Raw genomic sequence first — 24,928 nt, 5'->3', positions numbered from 1 at the left:
ACTCTCTTTTGTATAAATATACTATGCATTATATCTTAATTTTGTCATACTTGTACATCTGGATTCATTACAAGGTTCGCAAAATTTCGTTTCCTTATTTAATTATCTTTTTTTTGCTAAATATGTATGTATGTATATGTCAGGATATTGTGCAAACTTCCACCTTAAATATTATTTTCACTTTTTTGTACGCGACTTACTCTATAAGACTTTCAATGCTTGCGCCAATTTCTGGATGTACATACATATGTATGGCTTGTATGTATATTTTTATGATATAAGAAATCTAAGATTATTTTGGTACATATGAGTTGCATCAGTTCAACTGTATATCTCTGCTTAACATTTCACTTAAAACCAAGACATTTTTATAAATAATAAAACGTAGTCACGTAAGTACAAGTAAGACGTAAGTTATATAAGTAAAACTCAAGTTAATGAAAATTATGTGCATATCGCTTGCTGTGCGACACAAGAATGTCATAACTCAAAAACACAGAAAGTTACACTGCAATCTGTCTATATACATATATAAAAATATCATAGTGGTATTGTTTTAATTTCATCTATTCGGAAGGAGTTTAAAAGCTGATTTACATAGCTTTGGTTTCGCTTTGCTTCAGTCATGTGACGGAAAAGTTCATTGTATACTTTCGTATGAGTGCGTTCACATCGAGGCAAAGCAAAGCGAAACAAAATGTTTATCAGTTCTCAACATTCTAAGCTTTGTCAAGCAGTAGTCGCCATTTTTATTAAAAAAGAAACACTGAGAGCAAAGCGTTTTCCAGAATAAACTAAAAGCAAAGCGTTAATTCTGCCATACCGTTTGCTTTCTTCGCTTCGTTGTTAAAGTATGATTTGTCACGCAAAGCGTGGAAAGTTGTATGTCAATCGACCATAACGCTTTTGACAGCTACGAGTGTATTTTTCTCATTTTAAATATTTTTTGAATTGGCACATGAACATATCCGTGCCATAGTGAGACACTCAAAATGTTGCGAGTGCGGTTTGAATTCGAATTTTAGAAATACATAAAATTAAGCAAATATATATAATTAATTTGATATGTTAAAATGTTAGGGCCCTTTGTCGGCCGAACCTGCTTTTTAGCTTTGCTTAGCCTTCTACATTTCGGTAACAACTATTTGTGTTTGGAAGGGGCTCTTAAATTGGACAAAAAACATTGTTTGTGTATAATGTGTAAATTTACGATCAAAAAGGCTACATAACGATACTTGTTAATTTCCATAGTGAGCATTGATTCATGCCAAGCTTTTTCGATTGTAGTTTGAGGCAAAAAAATGGTATTTTTTTGCGAATTTATTTCTTAAATATGGATTGAGTAATTTTATTCGGACCTTCTGTACATTATTGTTGTTGAAAATGACAGTTTACACTCTAAATGGGCGGCAAAAATTTTTTAACGAAAAAAAAATTATCAGAGAATGTTGGGGGGAAAGATTTGATTGTATTTTGACTAATTTTTCTTGTTTTTTTTTTATTTCGGATAATTTCCAACCGAGTTATGGTGAACACCGCAAATTGTTTTTTTTTTCAAGCCGGCCCTGGGGGATTACTCAATCTACATTTAAGAAATAAACTCGCAATTTTTTTTACCTTGAAAACCTAACCCCTCCCTTAAGGGAAAGCAATGGGTTTATCCGAAAATCATTTGCATAATTGCACAAATATTCGTACCGAAAATTAAAGATGGCGATGACGCAAGATCAAGTACTCATGAAATTTTTATGGAATTGAAGAATAACAACAAGTTTATGAAACGATCAGAACGAGTATTTTGACTTGAAATATTTAAAATTATGTTATGAGCGTGTTTCCAAGAACAGTTACGATAAAATTTATATTAAAAATATTACTGTTTCCAAAATTTTTTATAGAGATAAATTAAAAACTATATTTTATATTCAAATTACAGTTAGTAGTATAATAAAATTATAAATATAAAAATTTATGGATAAAACGAGAATTTTGCGGAAATTAGAAGTATTATTTTATAGCAAAACTAAAAATCTGTACGCTTTTTAATTGGAGGAGGTAATATTGTTAAGTAAGAAATAATTTTAAGACCATTTTTTTTTTTTTTTTCAAATTGCACTTTAATTAATAATTTAAGAAAAAAACCTTGACAACATGTCAGATTGCTATTTCCATTCTTTTCAATAAAATATACATACATACGTACGTGTATGTATTGGAAAGCAAAATTTATGAAACACCAAAATGGGAAGTTAGTATCAGTCACTTTTACAAAAATAAATAATATTGATAGATCACGGACTGAAGTGCTTGAAATTCTTACAGACCCCTAAAAAAACACATATACAGAAGTCCCTCGCAAGTTTCATAAAATACGGAATTGAGTCACTCGCTATGTACGTCGGTCCACAAAATATACTACAAAGAAAAACAAAATACAGTGGACGCTCACAAATTAGAACCACTTTATTTTTAAGCTGATTCTGATTACTGAAAAATTCTAATTTCAGTAATATTTACATTTTTCCTGATAAAAAGGCGAGAATCGATATGTTCTCTGTAAAAATTTTGAAAGCATAAAACAAGCTCAATCAACAACTTCACAACTAATCTGGCTATAAAGTTTATTTCTTTGTTTTTTAGGTTTGATTTATACTGAAACAGTAATAGCGATATGGAGAGTACGAAGATTGCTTATATGCTTAGTAAAAAACTATTCAATATAATTGCACCAATGGCAAAGTAAATAATAGCACAAGACAGTCCAGACTTCCTAATCGGAACAGACTCGGATTTTACCCGGCAAATGCCTCCTCAACTCGAGCAGATTTCTGCCACTACAATAACAAAAAAACTTTGATGTAGTGCCAACTTTGATTATAATTTTTAGCAATTCTAATTTGTGAGCGTCGACTAGATCGATAAAAAAATGCAAGCACCAGTTTAATCACCATAACAAGCATTAATCATTCTGCTTACGATACTGGAATTTTTGCGATTCTAAACCATTTCCGGCAGTTGCAAAAGAATATATACATAGTTCTTTTACTTGCAATAACCGCAACAGCTCGCTAAACGTGAAGAAAGCTAAGCTAGCGTTTTCATACAATATACGTATGCGTATAAACTATAGATTGAATTCTAGTTAAATGGCTATGAGACACATTCGAAATTATATCTTTTCATAAAGCATATATTCATACTAAACTTCAAAGTTATTATAATAAAAATAATTTATTTCAATTTCACTAAAATTACCATAAATACATTGCTTTAAAAATAAACTTTTTTTATTAAATTATGTATGCCTAATAAAACCAACTGAACTAATTTCATTTAATTACTTTTTCTAAGCGCGCTTTAAAAACTTCAATCAAAACTCGCTCTACAATTCCGATCGCAAAATATGTATGTACACATGTACTCCTTTGGCGAATTGTTCTCGTTTGCACAGCTCAAACGTATCCATTTCACACATACATATGTACATATATATGTGTGTATATAAATGTAATCTAAATTTTTGATGTTAAACATTTGCACTATATGATATGAAATTTGTGCAGAATGGTCACTTACATATATAAGATAAATATTTTATTGAATATTTGCTTTTTACATGATTTATTACGCTTGTTGCGCCTTTCATATTTTACACGTTCACACATTGGAATATACACAAGTTGTTTACTTTAAACGTACTGCCTTTACACAGATCCTAACTAAAATCAATTTCTCTTATTTAATTTTAAAATAAAATGTTGTAATAAAAAAGTAAAACTTAAAGAACTTATATGTATTATGACAAATGTGCTTGTATGTGTGTGTGTGTGTGTGTGTGTGTGTGTAAATTTATATGCACGAGTTAATGTTACTATCTGTAGCTCTTATATTTATTGTAGTCAGTCGGGTGGGGTGATGTCTGCTGCTTGGCGGCGTGCAGCGCTGCAGCGCTGGTGGATGTTGGAGCAGCCGAGAAGTGTCTGTGTGCTTTGGCCACATACATCTCCCACAGCCTTTGCACCTGCTGGGGATTGATCAAATGCCAGGCGTACAAGAACTCCACGTCATCACTATTCACCGTGTCATTGAGCAAGTTGTCACAATCAGTTTCGTAGAGTATGTATTGGTCGGCGTTTGTGATGGCGATACTCAGATTCTGCGCCAAAACACCCGTTATGTGGACGTCATCGATCCAGAAGTAGGTCGACACCTGTGCGGCGTTATATAAAGCTAGCACCACGTCGGGCGAATAGATGATGGCATAGCCGGGACAGTAGGGCGGATAGTAACTGCCGGGGAACTCGCGCGCTGTGACGCGCCATTTCGAGCGGTAACTGCGTTTGACCATAGCATTGATGTTGGTTTTGCAGAGCAGCAAATCGTGTGGATGGCGGAATATCATTTGTGCAGCATTGAATTGTGTGTTATTTGTGTGTGTGTGTGCAGCGCTGGCATCGGCAGCATTTCGTACATTATTACTGCTGCTCGTACTACTACCGCTACTACTATTAGTGTCTGCAATAGTATTATGCTCAAAAGCTTTTCTATCATTATCGGCGGTTTGTTGTAGAGATATGGCAGCACTGGCTTGAACATCCGTAGCAGCAGCGGCAGCGGCGGCGGCGACATTTTCCAGATCACCGTTCACAGCAGCACGATCCAGGTAGATGAGTAGTTGCGGTGTATTCACGTAGACGTCGTCGTCGACTTTGATGAGAATTTGCGCTTGCGCACAATTATATAGAAACCATTTGAAAGCCATCACATGCTTATAGGTCATATTGCGGTAGCTATCCACAAAGGAACCCTGCACAATATCGCCGTTTTCGAAATTCTCACGCTCGATATCCAACTGCAGCGCTTCGGTCTCGACGGTACCGATCAAAAAGATAATCCGCAATGGCATAACACCGTTCACGGGTGGCAATTGATCGGTATTGCCCCACGTCTCGCGTATGAGACGTCGCTTCTCCTCATTGGCTGGCGCCGAATGCACTAAGATTAGTGCTTGCACATCCGGACTACAGCTGTTCTGGCTTATAAGGTACGTAAAGTCGTGCAGATCGATTAATTGATGGAAGTCATCCGGTGGAAAACTATACGCTCTCGCATTGCCTATCGTTGTGGTTTGCAACTCTGCAGTGTTCTTCAGTGTTGCCGCTGTGACTAACGGTGAAGGCGTACTTTTAACTGAGCTGACACTTCGTAGACTCGTCGTGTGCTCGTTAAATAGGTGTTGACTCTTATTCTTATGGCTAGTACTAGACCTATGCGTACTACTACTGCTACTGGTACTGCTACTACTACTACTACTACTGTGGCCGCTATTGTGAAGACTATCGTCCGCTTTTCGCGTTACTTTGGCAGCGATTTCATTCGCCTCAGCGCTATCGGCTAGTAGATGTTTACCGGCGTACAGCTGTTGTTGTGCTATGGCATTGCGCATCGCGACACCTCTGCGCCACACTGAGGACCGTTGTTCGACCTGTGGTTGCTGCTGTTGTTGGCGTTGTAGGTGCAATGGCGGCACGTAATCGTCGAAGTCTGAGTTTTGCTGTAAGTTCGCGCTGCCCGCACCGCTGCCGTCGTATTCGACATTTAGCATGCCCGGTTCCTGCATTCGCCATATCACTACGCAGACATTCAACAATACTATTAATCCCCATAAGGGACGACGTTCCAACATGTCCAGCACTGCCCGGCACCTACTCCGGGCATAAATTTCGTCGCGTCTCAAATAATGAAGAAGTTGCGTGGGGAGTATTCTCTAACTTGTTTGTGACTTGGATTGAATTTTAGCTTAGCGCCGTTGCTCGCATCGGAAAAGTGGTGTGTTAAATTGATTCTAAAGGAGCAGGTTCACCCGTTATGTGTTGATGCAATTGTCTTCAGAATCGTTGAAGTGGAATCTGAAAATAGGAAAGTCAACCAGGTTAAAACGTGGAATTAAAAATAATATAGGAACCTCGAATAAAAATATAAGAGGGGAGTTAAGACAGTTGGTTCAATTAGGCATGCAAAGAGGTGATTAGTGTCATAATGGAACTCTATTCCGGATAAGTAGGAGTTTAACCTGCTACAATACCCAAAACGAAGTTGCGCTAGGGTCACTCTGGCTTCACCCAGCAACTCGAGCTGTGAATTACCACAATAGCCGGTTCTATTATACCGGAATTGAGCAGGATTTCGTACATACTGCAAACTGCTGCTAATTTAGATTCAACCAGAAGATGATTCACACAGTTTTGGGGATCGTTTTTGTTTTACTCGTGCTAATGAATCACTTTAATTATATATAATTACTGAACATAAAATAACTATTAAATAACAAACTAATACAAAAAAAGAACAGCTTGTGCGATGAGGAGCACCATGTCGCAGCGGAGAGAAAACATACTGCATACCTCGCAACGCTACAATCGGCCACAGTACGTACGGGATGGGATAGATACCGAGAGTTGAAGAGGGAAGCGAGACTCATTTGCAGATAGAAAAAGAGAGAGACCGAGAGTACGAAGAGTTTGACAAGCTGGCCGACAGGGGTAATGTTAGAAAATTCAACGAAAAGATACGGCGACTAACAGAAGGTTTCAAGACTGGAGCATACTCTTGTAGAACCTCCAGAGGTGATCTAATGACTGATACCCAGAGCATACTAAAATTATGGAGGGAACATTTATCTAGCCTATATAACGGCAGGGAAAGCATAACGCCAGAAGAAGGCGAACCCGATTCTCTAATCTATGAGGATGGAGAACGTCTGCTCCGACCGATGAAGAAGTTCGAATAGCAATTACCCGCCTGAAGAACAACAAAGCGTCGGGGGCCGATGGATTTCCGGAAGAGCTTCTTTATAGAATATGGTCGGACGAAAGCATGCCCGACGATTGGAATTTAAGTATGCTCTGCCCATTCTACAAAAGGAAAGACCCCACAATATGCGACAACTACCGTGGGATAAGCCCTCTCAATATCGCATATAAGGTTTTATCGAGCGTATTGTGTGAAAGATTAAAGCCCACCGTCAACAAACTGATTGGACCTTATCAGTTTGGCATTAGGCCTGAAAAATCAACAACCGACCAGATATTCACGATGCGCCACCACCTTTTCGTCGATTATAAAGCTGTCTCTATGGCGCTATGTCTGAATTTGATATCCCCGCAAAACTAATACGGCTGTGTAAACTAACTAAATCTATATGAGATATATCGAAATCATTGGCCTCAACGATCGGCGCGAGTTAGTTCTACTTTCTTCAGAATGAAAAAAGAAGCCAAGTCAAGCCAATGGGTCTGGTGGTGATCGAGGGCAAGACGAAATATCTCCTGTCATCAAACAACCAGTCGTCGCACTCGCGACTAGGCTCCCACATCAATGTTGACAGGCATAACTTTGATGTCGTTACAAATTTGTCTATCTTGGAACCAGTATTACTTGTCCTACTATATGATGCAAAGGCATCTACGATGACAACATCTGATTAGACGACGTTTGAAAGAAAGGTTCTACGGAAGATTTATGGTCCTTTGAGCATTGGCCACGGCGAATAGCGCATTCAATGGAACGATGAGCTATATGGGATCAGGGAATTAAAAGACAGCGGCTACGCTGGCTAGGTCATGTCTTCCTCCAGCTCTGAAAGTATTCGACGCAAGCACCCGCTGGAAGAGCAAGACCTCCACTCCATTGAAAAGACCAGGTGGAGAAGGACCTGCCTTCGCTTGGAATCTCCAACTGGCGCCACATTGCAAAAAGAAGAAACGACTGGTGCGCTGGTGTTAACCCGGCTAAAACCGCGTAAGTGGTGTCTACGACAGTAAAGAAGAAGTATACAAAAAAATTTTTCATTTTCTAAACTTAACATAACTACAAAACACCATTGCAATCTCAATTGTTTTTTAAGCCAAAATAGCCTTTCAGATGTTGAAATTATACGTTAATGATTATTTAGCCCTAATATTTAGCACACTATAGATTATCGTAAATAGTATTAAGTGTTTAAAATTTCCCTGTAGTACCCGCGACCAAAGAGTACGATGTCAAAGGATCCGTAAGTTCGCTTTAAAGTTAGCCGAGAAAGTTATAGTTATTAGAGTGAGACTAACCCTTTATTGATCCTTTAAAACCCCCTGCCTTTAGCCTTCATTCAAACAAAACGATTCCAAATAAAAGCTTTCATCTAGCTAAAAACACCTTTGCAACAACTTTAGCAACTATTTCATATTTATTTAGCAACCTGAAACTATCGAATAATTGTCCGAGTGCATAAATCCGCGCACACACCCATACAGACACATTTATGGCCAATAAGTGGTGGGAGTGTGCAGCAAGCACTTTCCTCAAAACCGGCTGCTGGCAAAATAAAACTTTGTTGCCTTACTAAGCGAGCATAGAAAAGGAAAGCAAAACGAACAACAGCCAGAGGCACACAATAGGAAATCAAGCGCCAGCATCGACAAACTTATATATTTGTTGATAAGTACTCGTAGGTGTATAAGTATGTGTGTACATACGTGAAGGAAATGCACGACGCTTTCAATTCAGTGTCAAAGTCAAATGGAAGAGATTATATCGCGACGACAGCGGCGACAAAACAATAGACCGCTACAGCGCCGCAAATAGCAACAATAACAATGCGAGCAACAACAATCTGGGCAATTTCAATAGCAATAATCAGAGCAACAGCGGCAGCGGCACTGGAACTATGCGAACTATCAGGCAAATGAGCTATTAAAGCAGAGTGTACAAGCTCGTATAAAGAGATATGTAAGTATGTACATATATACATAAGTATGACGGGTTCGACAAAAGTTCTGCGCTTGAATATATTTATGTTGAGTTCCAGATATTTACGAAAACTTAATTTTTGCAGTTAATAGTTTTAGCGCCAAACAAAATTTCTGTTAGGTTCGGTTCTATCGAAAGTAAAGGTGTTACATGGGTTTCGGGTTTTAAAAAATCGATTTTTTTTTAGTGTCTTATTAAATTCTACAACATCTCTAGACTATTGTCTTAAATTTTTAAGTTGATCCGAGTAAAAGTTTCGAAGATACAGCCTTGAGAACTTGTGCGTCTAAGTGCGCCGTCTTTAAAAGCATTAATCTCGAAACTGCGTTTTTGAAGTCGGTTAACAAGATTTCTCGAGAACTACTCAACCGATCTTCATGAAATTTTACACAGGTCTTTGAGATACAATTTTTAAAAGACTTGGATAAAGGATTTTGCTGTAAAAATGTCTGCCAAAAATCCGATTTTTAGTTTTTTTCCTTTGTCCAAGTTCTAAATTAAGGTTTTAACTAAAACGCATATTTTTTTCTTTTTCGATGATCCTGTAACGAGCTATCCTGTCAACGCGGGCGAATCTTTTTTCCGACGGGTCACCGGAAATGGTCGAGTTTAATATTTATTTCTAAAAATTTCAGAACTTCTTTGTTAATAGTGTATATTTGCCATAATAAAAAATTCTAATAAAATATTTAATTTTTTTCTTTCTGAGAAATAATTGTTGAAAAAATACTGTTTTTTACCCAAGGAAACCCATGTAACCCCTTAAAGTTTGCAGTTGTTATTTTTAGGAACGAAGAAAATTTCGGTTAGGTTCGGTTCTATGGGTAATATCGAAAGTTAAGGATCAAACTTGAACTGTTATAGACAATCTTTGCTGAAACCAGAAGAATTCATATAAATGTATGTATATTAAAGCGACCAAGGGCCTTGAAAGCATTATAAATCTGCTTAAGCGTTTAATTTCTATCCTGCTTAGCTCACCGGATGATGAAGATCAGAGATGTTTCAGCCTTGAACGGGTCATTAAAGAAGGAAGTATAATATGTATAAGTACAAATTCATTTCAAAGAAAGTTTTTAATAAGAAACTCATATTAAGCGAGTTGAAATCAAAGTGGAAACAATATTCTGAATTTACATTCAGTTCCAAAGAACGTTTTTCGTACGAAGTCATAATACCATGACAAGACGACGGAAATATCTTTACCATGAAAAATTAATTCATTAAATAAGCAAATCAGCGTCACTGATTCAGTGAATGGATAATGAATGAAAATAGTGAATGAAAGCTATCTCCCAATGGGAGAGCCTGCAGTGTTGCTCTCGCTTCATACTCATACAGATGCTGCTTTCAATGGTCTCTTAAACAAGTGGTCGTGGCTGCACTACAACAAAGTCGTGTGAACGAATTTAACTATATAGAATATACTTTGACTATTTTTAGTTTATTTAACAGTTTCAATGCCAGTGGAGGAAAGTGCTGTCAGTGCGCACTGCAAACGTTTGATAATATTTATTTCTAGATATCTAGAATGAATGCAACTTAAATGATGCGAAGTCGCACTACCAGTATTTCTCCTCAAGGTCAAATCTTACAGGTGTTTTAACGGTTTCCTTTGTTTACTAATGTGCATTGATAAAGATATTCATTTAATTGCATTCATCTTACAAACAAAATGCATATTCGAATCGTAAAAATAGCAAAACCACTATAAACACATTTCTAACAGACAGCAGCATTCGCTCACACTATATACATACATACATATACCATACATACTACACATTCTATACATGCCACATGTTCATGCGTTCGCGTCGAAGCGCTCAGCGCCACCAAGCGCGAGCATTACTCGCATTCGAACAAATGTGTATTGTTGTTGCTTTGCTAAATTCAACATTTATATATTTACTTAGGTGTTATACTCCATATACCCTAAACATATGTTCGTATACAGTGGCGTAGCTACAACTTCGGGCGCCCGGGGCCAAGGATGTTTTGCCGTCCCCTTTATCTACCTACCTACAAGTTTCATTAGGTGGTTCGAACAAAAGTGAATTTTTACAAAATATCTTCAATATTAAGTATATAAAATTTAGGAACTAGAAGTCAAAGCCAAAAATAAGTGCGAACAGTGGGGTGTTACTATTATCAAGAGAATTCGGAAGAAGCGAAATATGTCTGGGGAAATATCTGAAGATGCTGGTTTGAATTCAGAAGAAGAAATGCGTCGCTGTATGATCGAAATTCTGGATAAGCTATCAATGGAAATATCCACCCGTTTCACCAATTTGGAAAAGCTTAATGACCGTTTTGGTTTTCTTTGTGATTTTGAACAAATTATAGAACTAACCAGAGACTCATACAATGACAAACTCGTCAAAAATTAAAGAAAAATGCCAGCAACTTGCCGAGTCCTATCCAGATGACTTGGATAACGAAGATTTATACAGTGACATCCAAGACGTCCTACTTTTATTTAAGAGAGCGAAGAAAAACGAAGAACAAATTGGATTTTCGCCAGAAAAAGTTTTGTTATACCTTTCTTCAATGGGACTGGAAGCCTACAAGACGTTGGCGACAGCTTTAAGAATACTACTCAGTATACCTGTATCAGTTGCATCTTGTGAAAGATCTTTTAGCAAACTTAAATTGATCAAATCTTACTTGAGATCGAGCATGAGTCAGAGTAGACTGTCCAATCTTGCGATTCTCTCAATAGAATGTGAATTTGCTTCAACTTTAAATTACAATGATATGATATGTGATTTTGCAGCGATCAAAGCTAGAAAATTGCATCTTTAAGTTCTATCACTACTTTTAAGAAAGATATGTATAAGACAAATTCAAATACTGAAGAGTATTCGAGTAAAAATTAATATTTTTTATTGTTATTCAGATTATTACATTGTGAGTGTACAACTCTTTGTCTTTTATAATAAATTTTGTAAAAAAATTTGTTGAAGTATTTTTCTGAATATTAAAAAACAGTGAAGATCGTTTTGCTGCCTCCAAGACGTTGCGCCCGGGGCGACGGCCCCCTTCGGCCACCCTAGCTACGCCGCTGTATATATGTATATATGCACACAAATGTTTAAATAAGACACTGTGCGTGGGAATTTGGCCAAGTGGAGGCAACCGAGTGTGTCAACGGGAATTAACGTATGAGTATAAGACTATCCATTAACGTCAAACAAAATCTGCGGAGAAATGTTAACCAATTGATATACATATATACATACATATGCATATATACATTAGAGCGAGTCGTTTTTTCTATAAAATTGTGTATTCGAAAAACGTTCCACGGATCATTTTGAACAACTTTGGCAATAATAGTATGGTCTAAAAGCGGTTTCCAACAAGCAATTTTTAGGGCGAAGTTTAAAAATTCTGAAAAATCGGTTGTATGGAAGATATGTGATATAGTTGTCCGATCTTCCCGATTCCGACAAATGATCTAGAGAATATCAAAATGCACCATCATATTAAATTTCATTGAAATATTTCAACAAATTTGTACAATAGCTAAAAAATTTTGCCTTAGCAAACTCTGGCTCGAAGCTGAGTTTAGACCAATCGTCTCTTTGGCAAAGTTATTCTGAATGATCCGTAGAACGTTTCCAGCAAATTGAGATTTTTCGATATTTTGCCCGCCTGCAAATCGACTTGCTCTAGTATACATAAGTATGTGCATACGCATATATGTACATACATTTACTTTCCACTCTTGCTTTTTTACTACAGACGATCAAATCGTAATTTAAATACAAAAAACATGTTTGGCATCGGAATTCAACACGATCATAAATTTCTCCAACACTTGTATTTTGAAGTATTTCGCTTTTTATACATAAACACATTCATATATGTATGTACATATTGCTCATGACAGCGGCTTCTGGTGAGACTTTTTTGTTTTCGAACGAACTTTTAACAAAAAAAAAGACAAATATTCGTATAGGGTCAATAAATTTTGAAAGGAAAACACAGTCTTAGTAAACTGAAACTCATTGGAAACAGAAAGATAAAAAAAATTTAAAGGAAAAATTATTTACGGGCGATCAGGGGGCGAGGTAACTAAACACACTGTATTTTTTATATAAAATATTTATTTTTCTTCTTATTTTGTCTTAATATAAAAGTTCGAAGAGATCTTTTCTGTTTATAGCGTTCTAGTATTACTAGTCTAAAAATTTGAGGAAACCGACAATAATATGATTGCCATGACGACTCTGCTCTACTGAACCAATTCCTTTGAAATTTAATAAAAAATTTTATTATACATCTCACTTAAAACGCAGCCTCGGCCTTTAAAAAATTTAAAAAAAATCGAAAAAATAAGAAATATATTTTTTCATGTCGACCAAATGCTTTTGTTTTTCTTTGGCAAAGATCAAACCGATAGTGATGTGAAATGAAAATTTTTTCATTTTAATTATTTCAGATCACTACAAGGGTTGGAATCATATCAACCAGGAAGCACTGTTTGTTTTGCAGGCCCTAATCCATGGGCCTGTAACTCGACGAATTTTCGATTTTCTTTTAAATTTTTTTCTTTACTCACATATTATATCTACATCATCGACATCTAAACCACAGTGTCATATCAAAAATTAATAGTAAAAATGATTTACATTTTTTTATCTTAGGCAATTGGACCAGAATACCACTCTTATGTCTAAAATGGAAAAAATCCGGGAAGTGCTTTTCCTAGTTCACATATGTATACCAAATATAGAGATTTTTAAACTCCCGATTGACTTTATACCACAGTCAATATTTAAGTTATCTTAAGAGACACACCTAGTCTGAAATTAAAAAAAAAACACTAATTTTTTTTTTCCAAATTTAAAAATATCACACGAAAATAAAAAGATTCTTTTTTCAATTTTTTGGGAAGCGTTCCCCCTTTTTAAAATATTTGCGGAATTTTTGTTGTACAGATAGGACATTATTCGAATAATGATATTCGCTTTGCAGTATGCGGATAGTCTTAAGCCGTCGACTATACGATTAACCGTTCGTTGGCGACCACTACAGAGCAACATTCGTCAAATCGCGATTTTCCGGTTATTCGTTTAAGAGCCCAAGTACATATTATATATTTCCTTATTTTATAAAATATAGCTTATATGTACGGCACTTATGTATGTATGTAAAGATTATTTTCATTCAAGTGTTTGTATTTTGCATGTGGCATGAGGCTGGTCGGTCAATGACTCACTTGTATTTGTTTAATTATCAAAAAATAAATTATTTAACAAATTTCTTTCGAAGGCAATATATACAAGTGGTATGCAGACGTCAAGGCACACTTGAAGCTAGAAAGAAATATTGACCCATTCATTTCTACTGCACGCAATCCTTAAAAGTTTACAATAACAAAGCAACATGATGAAATAAAGGCGATGAACCCTACTTAAATATAATTTATTTCCAATATTCAGCCAGCAAAACTACAACTTCCCGCATTGACTCAAAGAGTCGATATGGGTGACTCTTGATTTTTAAAAGCGAAATGAAGATTTAAAATATTTCTCATGTTATTGCCTTGTTTCTCTGTATTGTTTGTTATGATGTTTATCGCTTAACAAAAAGAAATATTAAAACACATTTTCTCTTAAGAGGTTACATGGGGTTTCTCGGGTAAAAATCAGCCGTTTTTCAAAAATTTTTTTCTCATATAAAAAATCATATTATATATTTATTAGATTTTTTTATTGTTACAAACATACACAATTAACAAAGAAATTCTGAAAGATTTGGAAAAAATATTTTAAACTTGGCCTTACGACGCCATTTCCGGTGATCCCTCGGAAAAAAGATGCGCTCGCGTTGGCAGGATAACTCCTTACAGGATCATTTAAAGTGAAGAAATGCGTGTTTTAGTAAGAACCTTAATTTAGAACTTGGACGAAAAAAAAATGAAAATTGGATTTTTGGCAGAAAATTTTCGAAAAAATTTAAATTTCGCGACATTTTTTTTTCAATTAGTTGTAATCGAAAAACTAATCCTTCGTCCAAGTCTTTAAGAATTGTGACTCAAAGGTCTGTGTAAAATTTCATGAAGATCGGTTGAGTAGTTTTCGAGAAATCTCGCCAACCGACTTCAAAGACACAGTTTCGAGAAAAATGCTGTTAAAGGCGACGCACTCGAGCGCACAAGTTCTCAAGGCCGTATCTCCGAAAATTGAACTCGAATCAACTTGAAAATTTAAGACAATATTCTAGAGATTTTGTAGAATTTAATAAGACAATCCAAAAATTTCGATTTTTTGAAACCCGTAAACCCATGTAACCCCTTAATTAGAAGTAATGCGATCTCAGTATAAAACAATAACAATAAATACTATTTGAAAAACTTTTCTTACTTTTTTTTAATTGTGCTCAGATCACTTTACACGCATGGCACACTCGGTTCTATAACGCGCTATTAATTTCAGCCAACTCTTTTGCATTACGTTCATTCACCCCTTTCAACCCATGGAGACCAACCTCCCGCACCATTGACGTTGTGCGGCAAGCTTTAATGTCTACCTTTCCCTTTGTATGCAAATAACATAGAAGTTCACACGTAACGCGACGTCTCTAACATAAAGAACGCAACCAAAACAGTTCACTTCACACTCTTGACCTTTAATGAACTGACTTGGTCGTGGAAATACTGAAACTAGTAAATACTAGGCTGTCAAACTACCCTCCTGTCGGTTTGAATTCGAGTAAGTTTGCGTGCGTGTTTCAAAAAGTTAAAAGAAAAGTTATGGGCATGTAAAAAGGCTCACAAGACTCACCCACAAAACACAAAAAATTTCATTCTAAGAGACTGTTACTATTGATTCATAGGACACCCTCCTACAAAGCAGGTCAGCATAACGTTTGCCTAGCAATTAGTCGAACATGCCCTTATTCGCCTGCTCTGCAAATGACATGGTACAACATGGAAGAGGAGACCAACAACTATTGTATCGCTTAAAAGAAGTGATTGTAATAGCAAAGGTTATTAGAAATTTTCGAAGCTCAATGTTTCCTTAAATATACGACCCTCTTTTGAACTTCACTTGACTTACGCTTTCCGGCGACATTCAGATCTATCCAAAGACTGCCTTTTGAGGGGTATTCACGAAACAGCTTAAGGGTCTTTCAGTTTCTCTGTTGTTAAAATTCTAACTAAATTCTCTTGCAATACATATTTTACTAAGCGCCAACAAATAGGAATAGCGATACACGTTTAATGGCTTCCAGTTGACTCAAAACAGTTTTCCCGAAGCGGTCGTTTGAATTGCGGAGGTTGCGGCACGATATTGGATGAAAATTTGGCGAAAAACTTACTAAGAATCAATGGAGTACGCGATATTGCATTATCGTAGTGCAAAAACCAAGAGTTGTCGATCAATAATTCCGGCCCCTTTTTTCGAATAACGACGCATAACACTCAAATAGTATTTCTTGTTGACAGTTTGGCCGCCCGGAAGGAATTCGGTGCACCACACCTCGATAATCGAAGAAAACTGTCAACAAAAGCTTGAGTTTTAATCTGACATGGTTTTTTCGACTTTGGCTCACCTTTCGATACTCGGCCGATGGATTATCTGTTTTCGGGTCGTAAGCATAGATCCAAGACTAATCGCCAGTAACAATATGTTTCATGACATCCCGGTAGTCGGAAAGCATTTTTTCACAGATGTTAACGCGAAGCTGTTTTTCGAAAAAATTTAGTAATTTTGCAACCAACCGTGACGAATCTTAAACCCAAAGGATATTTTAAAATGATTTTCACTGATCCCTCCTATATTCCAAAGATGCCAGTAGGATCTCTGACTGTTCATCGTCGATTCTCAATCACCAATTTCTTTATTTTTATTGACATGTTGATCTTCAGTTGATATTGATGGTCGTCCTGGACGTGCTTCATGGCCAACGGGTTTCCAATTTTTAGATAATTTGTAGCAAACAAGAACAATTACTACCGAAGGCCTTCTCCAACATTCTGAACGTTTCGGCACCAGAAATTTGATTCCGCAAACAAAATTTAATGTAACTTCTTTGTTGAATAATTTCACTCATCGTAAAAATCGCCGAATGCACTTTATGGTCTTCAGAAAGACAGGTGCATACTAAGCACTAATGATAATTTTGATGTGACATTTGGCATAGATGTCACTGACAGTCATACCAATCGACGAATGGGTTTTCACGCGAAATTTAAATTAAAAAGTCTTACTATTTTTTGCTCACAGCAGTATGTCATAATAGTAGTTCAATACGAACGTTATTTTCTGGGATTCACTCAAGAAATATTAGAGCTGTTGATTGATGGTAAAATTTCAATTTTTTATTCACTGAAAGATTGTTTTTTCGTTTAGTTTTTGTATACAATTATTCCCGCAGTAGACTGTTTTAATTTGCAAGTGAAATTATTACCGTTATTACATTAAATCCATAATTCACTGTTATTTGAACTATATGTGACAACAAAAGCAATAAAATTAAGGGCGATGAATACATCGTGGTATCTATTAGTCATGGAGTCACAAGCGCGTTGGATCAACGCTTTCAAATGCAGTTCACTACTTCACACGTACTCGGCTTGCCAAGTACATACATATACAGAGATATACAACAATAATAAAATTAAGCAAGTATGAAAGTTTTCCAGGAAAATACTTTTCAATTATTTCCATCCAGTACTTGTCGTAAATTATATTATTGTTGCCCCTTTTTGCGCCATTATAGTAATATATAGATATATAAATGCCGACAGATAGACATGAATTAAGGTGCGAACCCCGAGGGGAACTTCATATATGTAGTTTGAACTCTTGTTCGCTACGAGAGACTTCGAAACATTTCATGTTAAAGTGGTTCTATTTTGCTGCACACCGCCTTATTCACATTTGTAGAGGCACGTATGTATGTATGTATTTAGCACATATTGTCTGTTAAATTGCATGGTGCACAATGACGCATAACTTGCAACTTGGTCTTGTATATAGGCAGTTGGTTACAACAACAACAACAACAAGTGCTGAAAACTCCAACACAGAAGCGACAAGGCAAAACCATTCCAACCCAAGTCCAAGGTTAAATTTTATCGAAAAAATACTGAAACCGTTCACCGACAAAAGAATTTTTTACTTTAGACACACACACACACATGTATAATACAATCATTACATATAATTCTACGACATTAGTAGTGTCGTCCGCTTTACGAAATTCCAAACAAACCTAAAATGGGCTTGAAAGCGCGCCGCACAGCAAAACTTGGGTCTATGCCAAAGAAATATTCTGCGCTTCAAGGCATATATTAATAAGCATACATACATACATATTCAAATTGTTATTTGCACACACATGCGTTTACAGTTATAAATACTGTGTTTACAGAGTGCACTGGATTTGCGATTTGGCATTCCCGATAAGTTGCATATTATTCAGGTATTTTCAGTTGCTTAAGAGGCTATTCTGGTCTATACGCCTATTATTAAGGAATTTTTCAAACACAAGGCCCACTTTTTAGGCTAACAAATCTGTATATAGTTCTAGTACGCCACTCTCCAAAATTTTGGAGTAGCTCTGAACGATACTCTGTGACGTCACAAAACAGCTGGTACTCGGTTGAAAGTAGGCTCGATCGTCGCAGTACATAACTCTTACCTCAACAGATAATTGTGTTTATATAACAATCATTAAACCTTTCTAGGGGAAGGCAAATTAGTTTGTGAATTCAAATGCATCCCAAATTATATTTTGCGCACACGCGCTTCACGCATTCGACGTCTGTCTTCTCAGTATCAGCAAAACGTAATTTCGCGTCTGCTTCTTCACGACGAATTCAACAATTAGCACCTGCCGGATATTACCACGTGATAATATTTAGCAATATTCAAATGAACAAACACTAAAACGAAAGCAATTTATTGGGAATCGAATACACATGAAAAAGTAAATGTCAATAACATTTTTCGAAATCGCACATTATAAAGGAAATTGCGAGGGCCTATGTTAGTAGATAGAAAACAGATCTGACTAATAAAAAGATAAGAAGCCTAAACGATTTTGAATAGAAATATAACATATTTCAAATTACATATACCACTCTCGCAACCCTTTCAAATAAAGGGTGATCCATTTCGGGGTTTACTACTTTTTAAAGAAAATACAATGACAATTTAAATTTAATTGAGAACGTTTTTGTCATTCGAAAGAGCATTCTCTGGCATTAATTTTTTGAAGATTTTCTCTTTCAAATGTTGGCCGCGGCTACGTCTCAGATGGTTCATGCATTGAGTCGGATTTTCGATGACTCATTCGAGCATTTCGACAGGTAACTGGCGAAAGACACGCGTGATGTTTTTCTTCCAGGCCTGAAGAAAATGCTTAACGGTGTCACGATATTGGTGGCCAATCGACAGGACCAAAACGTGAAATTAGCTGCTAACCGAAACTTAATAAATCCATTGATTGATGCGATTTGTGGAAAGTGGCGCCGACTTGTTGAAAATAAATGTCGCCAAGATCACGAGCTTCAATTTCAAGCATCAAATAATCGGTTATCGTGGTGCGATAACGGTCGCCATTGAAGGTTACGTTGTCACCTGCATCATTTTTGAAGAAATATGAAACCGATGATTCCACTTAACCGTTGTTTTTTGTGGATGAAATAAAAACTCTTGAATCTCTGCAGGCTGCTGTCCCAAGTGTAGCAATGTTGTTTGTTTACATACCCAATGACCCAAAAATGGTCCTCATCATCGAACAAAATTTAGCTCGAAAACGTCGGATCTTTTTGGAACTTCTCAAAAACCCTTAGAGCGAAGCGATGTCGCTTGGCAAGGTCGAGTACCTTCAGTTCTTGGACAAGCTGTATTTTATACGTTTTCAATTTAAGATCTCGACGTAAAGTCGTTCCATACGTCAGTCCGAGTTGCTGCGGACGTCGTGTACAGCTACGGCTGCTATATTTTCTTCACCGTGTGCTGGATGTGATCTATTGGGTCGAATATTATCCAATAATGAATGCTGGGTCTCAAGACGGGTGATGATGTTGCAAATAGTACGCTCAGTAGGCCGATTATGTGGACCATAAGTTGAGCGAAGCGCGCGAAAAACATTCTTTACAGAACGTGAATTTGCGTATCAAAGTTGAACGATTTGTAAAATTTGTTCAGGTGTGAGTCTTTCCATAATGAAATGCCAAACAATACTGAAAAAATGTCATGACAGCTTGACACGACTCACGCGGGATCTGTCAAAAAAAGGCTATAAAAAAAATGTACCTCTGCTTGGATCAGCTGTTACATGAATAGGATAAGGATATTCTATAAATAAATTAGCTCAAGAAGTCTATAGTAACATTATGATCTACTATCTACCTCCGCATCAAGTTAATAAGATGTTGATAGACTTTAGGGAGAAGCTTAGCATAATCTAGGAGTACTTATAACTGTATATACATACATATAATGGACTTTACAAGGGAATTAAATTGCTTTGTAAATATTGGACCACCCTTTACAATGCAAGGCATACAATGGATATAGAGATGTAAATGAGTGTGTAACTATTGTCAGCGAGCTGCTAGACGACTTTCATAACCACTTACAACTCACAACTGTAATATCGTCCTCGTCATCATTAAATTTCGCCGGCGACAAACTGTGGCCAAACGGAAACTCTCACAACAGCGCTGGATATAAAAACTATCCGATGAGTGTACTATATAGTGGGATATGGAAGGAGAGGCGTCGAAAATTATTCATGGTATATAGTATATAAATGAGTAAAGAAATATGTAAATAGTAGCAATAAATATGGCATGTGCGTGCGTGACTGAGACGGTTTATAATAAAATGAAAATTGCATTCGACGCCCAAAGCAAACGCATACAGGTGTATTCGCATCAGTATTCACATTACGCACATACAAGAGCGATGTAAAATGGTAGCGCTTTAGGAAAGGAGACTCTGTGTGGGGAAAACATTCGGCTCCGTATCCTCTTATACTATATATGTACATATGTGCACCGACTGACTGAATGTACTATATAATATGCGTACAAATGGTTATATTTAGATGCGCATATACTGTAATACAAGTATATGGCTCCAGCAGAATTACTTTGCAAACTATGCCCCAAGGCATCGATTGGCACTCGGGCATTGTCGCAAAGGCGCAGCGTTGCAACAAAATTGGAATACATGTTTGCGAAAAGGTTGTATACGAGTGCGTGCGGATGTGTCGGCAAGCAAATGGTTCGACATAAAAGCGCGTTTAACCTTTGACGTCTTTGCAGGAAACTGCAAAATGCGCAAACTTGCATATTTGCCCCTTTTCTGCCACAAAAGTGGCCTGCAGTCATACTCGGGCGAGTACTTGAACGCACACACACACACACATGCACATCACATGCTATATGTCGCCCGATGACACTGGCGCATCCTTCAGCTATCTGAAATTAGTATTTTTACATCTATGACTGACTGGCGTTGCCTCTTGACTGACACAAGTCGCACGCACGCCAACACACATATCAGACTCACATGTATGGATGTGTGTGCGCTACTTGTAACAACAAAGGAACTGTTATGTATCTATATATGTATAGCCATAAACACAAAGATATTATGATGAACTGCACACATATAAATAAATTTGTTGATAGCGTTGTATGCGCATATAAGGGACCGGGGCATGCCTTTGTATGGCAGGCTCACGGCTGGTCTATGTGCTACAGCGTCACCCATAAAAATTCCCATTGCGCACAGGCTTCCTTCAGTGCCATTCGGAAACTCATCGCCGTCTACTTACTCGCACAGACATAATATACTCGCACATAGTATATTTACATAATTGCATATAAACATACATATGTATGTATTTATGCATATGTTTCGAGTACATAGCACATTCATAAATTTCAAGTAGTCCACTTAAATGCATGCAACACAATCAACACGAGGACATGGCGTGTATACATAAGTAAATAGAAAATATATTGTTAAATGTGTGTTGCTCAGTGAGGCTCGTGTTTGTTCGGTTTTAATTTTTAATTTCTTTGGTTATTAAATATGTTTCCATTATTTTTTATTTAAATTAGACTAAAGCATTGTGACCTTAGGACTTATGACCCATAATGCGGTATCCACCTAAACATAGAATAAATGATACAGTAAATTTGGTGTTGCCTACATATAGGCGCGGTTCGAAAATGCAGGTATGTATATCTAAACGCCTAACAAGGTTTGCTGATGGTAAAATATGTAACATATGTAACCAAGTAAGACTTCGACAACTGTGTGCATAGTGTGTCCACTTCTTGCTGAAAAAAGTAAAATTTTGGAAGGACTTATGACACATGATAATAATACAATATAGAATAAATGGTACAGAAATTTTGGTGTTGCCTACATACAGGCGCGCTTCTAAACTTTAGGTATATCTAAACTCCTGTTTGTTGATGAAAAAATATGTAATCAAGAAAGTTAAGTTGGTATAATGGATGGATATGTGGCGTATTAGTCACTCTAAGACACTCCTTCGGAAACTTTCAGCGCCCACGTATGGATAGATGAAGATAAAAACGACCAGGTTTTTCTATAAAGACGCTACAAATAGAGACAGCAAGCGACGCCATTTTTCCCCCGCTCTTTTGACATTTCACTTCAGTAAGGTTTGCCATTTCATCATCGAAATTATTAAAATTTACTACCGAAATTCGGAATTAGTGGCTGCAACTTTAAGAGCGTTGCGTCCAATTTATGGTCGTCATATTCCTTCTGTCAGATCAACAATTGAGCGTCTAGTAGAAAAATTTAAAATCCACAGGCGCAGTACAAAATGTTCCCGTGCCAGTGAGTCAAAAGTCGAGAATATTGCTGCCGTTAGCGCATCAATTGAGGAAGACCCAAATCGGTCTCTCACACGTCGTTCTCAAGGCTTGGGCATCTCTGTGACGTCGTTGTGGCGAATTTCGCAAAAAGATCTTTGCTACATCCCTACATGATAAAATTGGCATAAGAACTGAAGCCGCTCGGCCACCGAAATCGTCGTATGTTCGTGAATTGGGCTGAGCGATGAGGCTCATTTCTGCCTGAGTGGCTTCGTCAAGAAGCAAAATATGCGTTGTTGGTCAGGCAGCAATCCTCACGTACTCCATGAGTCACCATTGCGAGCCAAAAAAATTACGGTTTTGTGCGGTTTATGGGCCGGCGGCGTCATTGGGCCGTACTTCTTCCGTGATAATCAAGGCCGGCACGTTACTGTGAATAAGAATCGCTACCGCTCAATGATAACCGAATATTTTTGGCCCGAATTGGATGATATGGACTTGGACAATTTTTCGTTCCAACAGGACGACGCCACACGCCACTCAGCGAATGTCACAATCGATTTATTGAAAACCAAGTTTGGTGAACGTGTTATTTCACGAAATAGTCCAGTCAATAGGCTGCCTCGGTCGTGCGAATTGACGCCGTTAGACTACTTCCTGTGTGGCTACGTCAAGTCTATGGTCAATGCCAAGAAGCCAGCGACAATTGATGAGCTTCGTACGATTATCAAACGTTAAATTGCAACAGCATCGGCCGATTTATGCTTGAAAACCGTCGAAAATCGGGTTCAGCATCTGGACTTCTGCAAGCTTGCCCGTGGTGGCCATGCAAAAGAAATCGAGTTCCATATATAACGGCATCGAATGTACTTTTAATAATAACTTTTATAGCGCTCCTATTGAAAAACCCGTTACGTGGAAACATAAAAATTTGTCAGATGTTCGAAGACTTGTCCATATTTTTATACGTACATACATATGCATACATGTATTTATGGAATATTTTACGTGTGTATGCGTATCTGCTTGTTGTTTCAGAAAAAATGAGTGTTATTGCTGATAAGTTCCTTAGCATATGAAAACATACAGCCTGATCATGGTGGTGGTTTATTTTAAAAATGCACAAAATTCTTTTTAAGGCGGCTGCTCAACCAACACTCCAGCAGCATAGTAAACCGTTTAACGGCAATATAGAGTGTCTGTGAGTATCGCCCACTGAGCTGATAAGTCAAAATGGCACTATACAATTACAAGAACTAAAGAAATACAATGCATGGGCCACCCTTTATATACATAATTAAATGATTTCTATATGTAGAAGTGCCGGCAAAAACGTCTCCACAGAAGCAGGGTGCCACTACAGGCGTGAAAGTGCGAATGTATTGAAGCACTGCAGTCTGGGTTGGTTCAAGCTATGCTGAACAATACTAAATTGGCGGCATAATTATATACACAACAAGTTGCAAGCGATCAATGGAGATTTCACAGCTGCCGGCATAGGAATGGTAATGAAAGATTTAGATGAATGTTTATTATTATGAATTCCGCAGCAACGATAGTGCACACATTATTGGCTTTCAATAAAATTCTGAGGAATTTAATTTCTTTTCGAGTTTGTCGGGAAGTTCTGCATTGTAAATAAATAAGGGAAGCATAGTGTGGCGTTAAATAGGCGATAAGTGCGGAAGTATTCAGTTGACTGGCAAATATAATTATAAATGAAATTCAATTGTGTTTTAATTCGACTTTCTGTCACCTTCTTATGAATTGCAGTGCCTGATTATGAGTGAACATAATTTAAATTCACAACAGCAGTGATTATTTGCACACACACATTCGCATATGTATGAGTGTGTGGTACTATGTAGGTTGTGAGTACGCTAAAGTAGCGGTTTATTAACCGTTCTACACAGCATATAAAAACGAATAAATACCGATTAATTGATTAATGCAAAATAAAAGTTATCTGTACAATTTGCAAACCTGCAAATACAGTACTGGGCATAAAAAGCAGTCAGGTAGTTGCTAACGCTTTATGTTCGAGTAAATGCGCTATTACCAATTGGATTGGCTTGCAATTTCTATCTTGTATATGTACATTTATAGGGCTATAAATAGTTGATTTGCATTTTAAAAAGAATTTCTGGAAACGGGTTCTTTTGCTCGGTAAAGGGAAAGGGACCGAAAGACGAATATTATACCAAATAGGTTTCCCGACGGTCATGTTGTTGTTGTTTTAACGGTTTATCAGTCTCCGTTAGGATGGTAAGGATTGTCTGTGTTGTCATCGACGTCATCTAACGG

General features: G+C 37.0%; 1 protein-coding gene across 1 annotated transcript in view; it reads right to left on the bottom strand.

The window, feature by feature from the left end:
- Positions 1–1,961: 1,961 nt before the first annotated feature.
- The window catches only part of LOC120776850, a 31,662-nt gene continuing 8,695 nt past the window's right edge, over positions 1,962–24,928 (bottom strand). Inside the window, exon 2 of the mRNA XM_040107886.1 lies at positions 1,962–5,909. Within this exon, the coding sequence (XP_039963820.1) occupies positions 3,872–5,686 (1,815 nt within the window). The 5' untranslated portion in view covers positions 5,687–5,909 and the 3' untranslated portion in view covers positions 1,962–3,871. The remainder of the gene's footprint in view (positions 5,910–24,928) is intronic.

This window comes from Bactrocera tryoni, chromosome 5 (genome assembly GCF_016617805.1).
Source record: "Bactrocera tryoni isolate S06 chromosome 5, CSIRO_BtryS06_freeze2, whole genome shotgun sequence".
Lineage (NCBI taxonomy): Eukaryota > Metazoa > Arthropoda > Insecta > Diptera > Tephritidae > Bactrocera > Bactrocera tryoni.
This window is presented reverse-complemented; position numbering and strand designations above follow the sequence as displayed.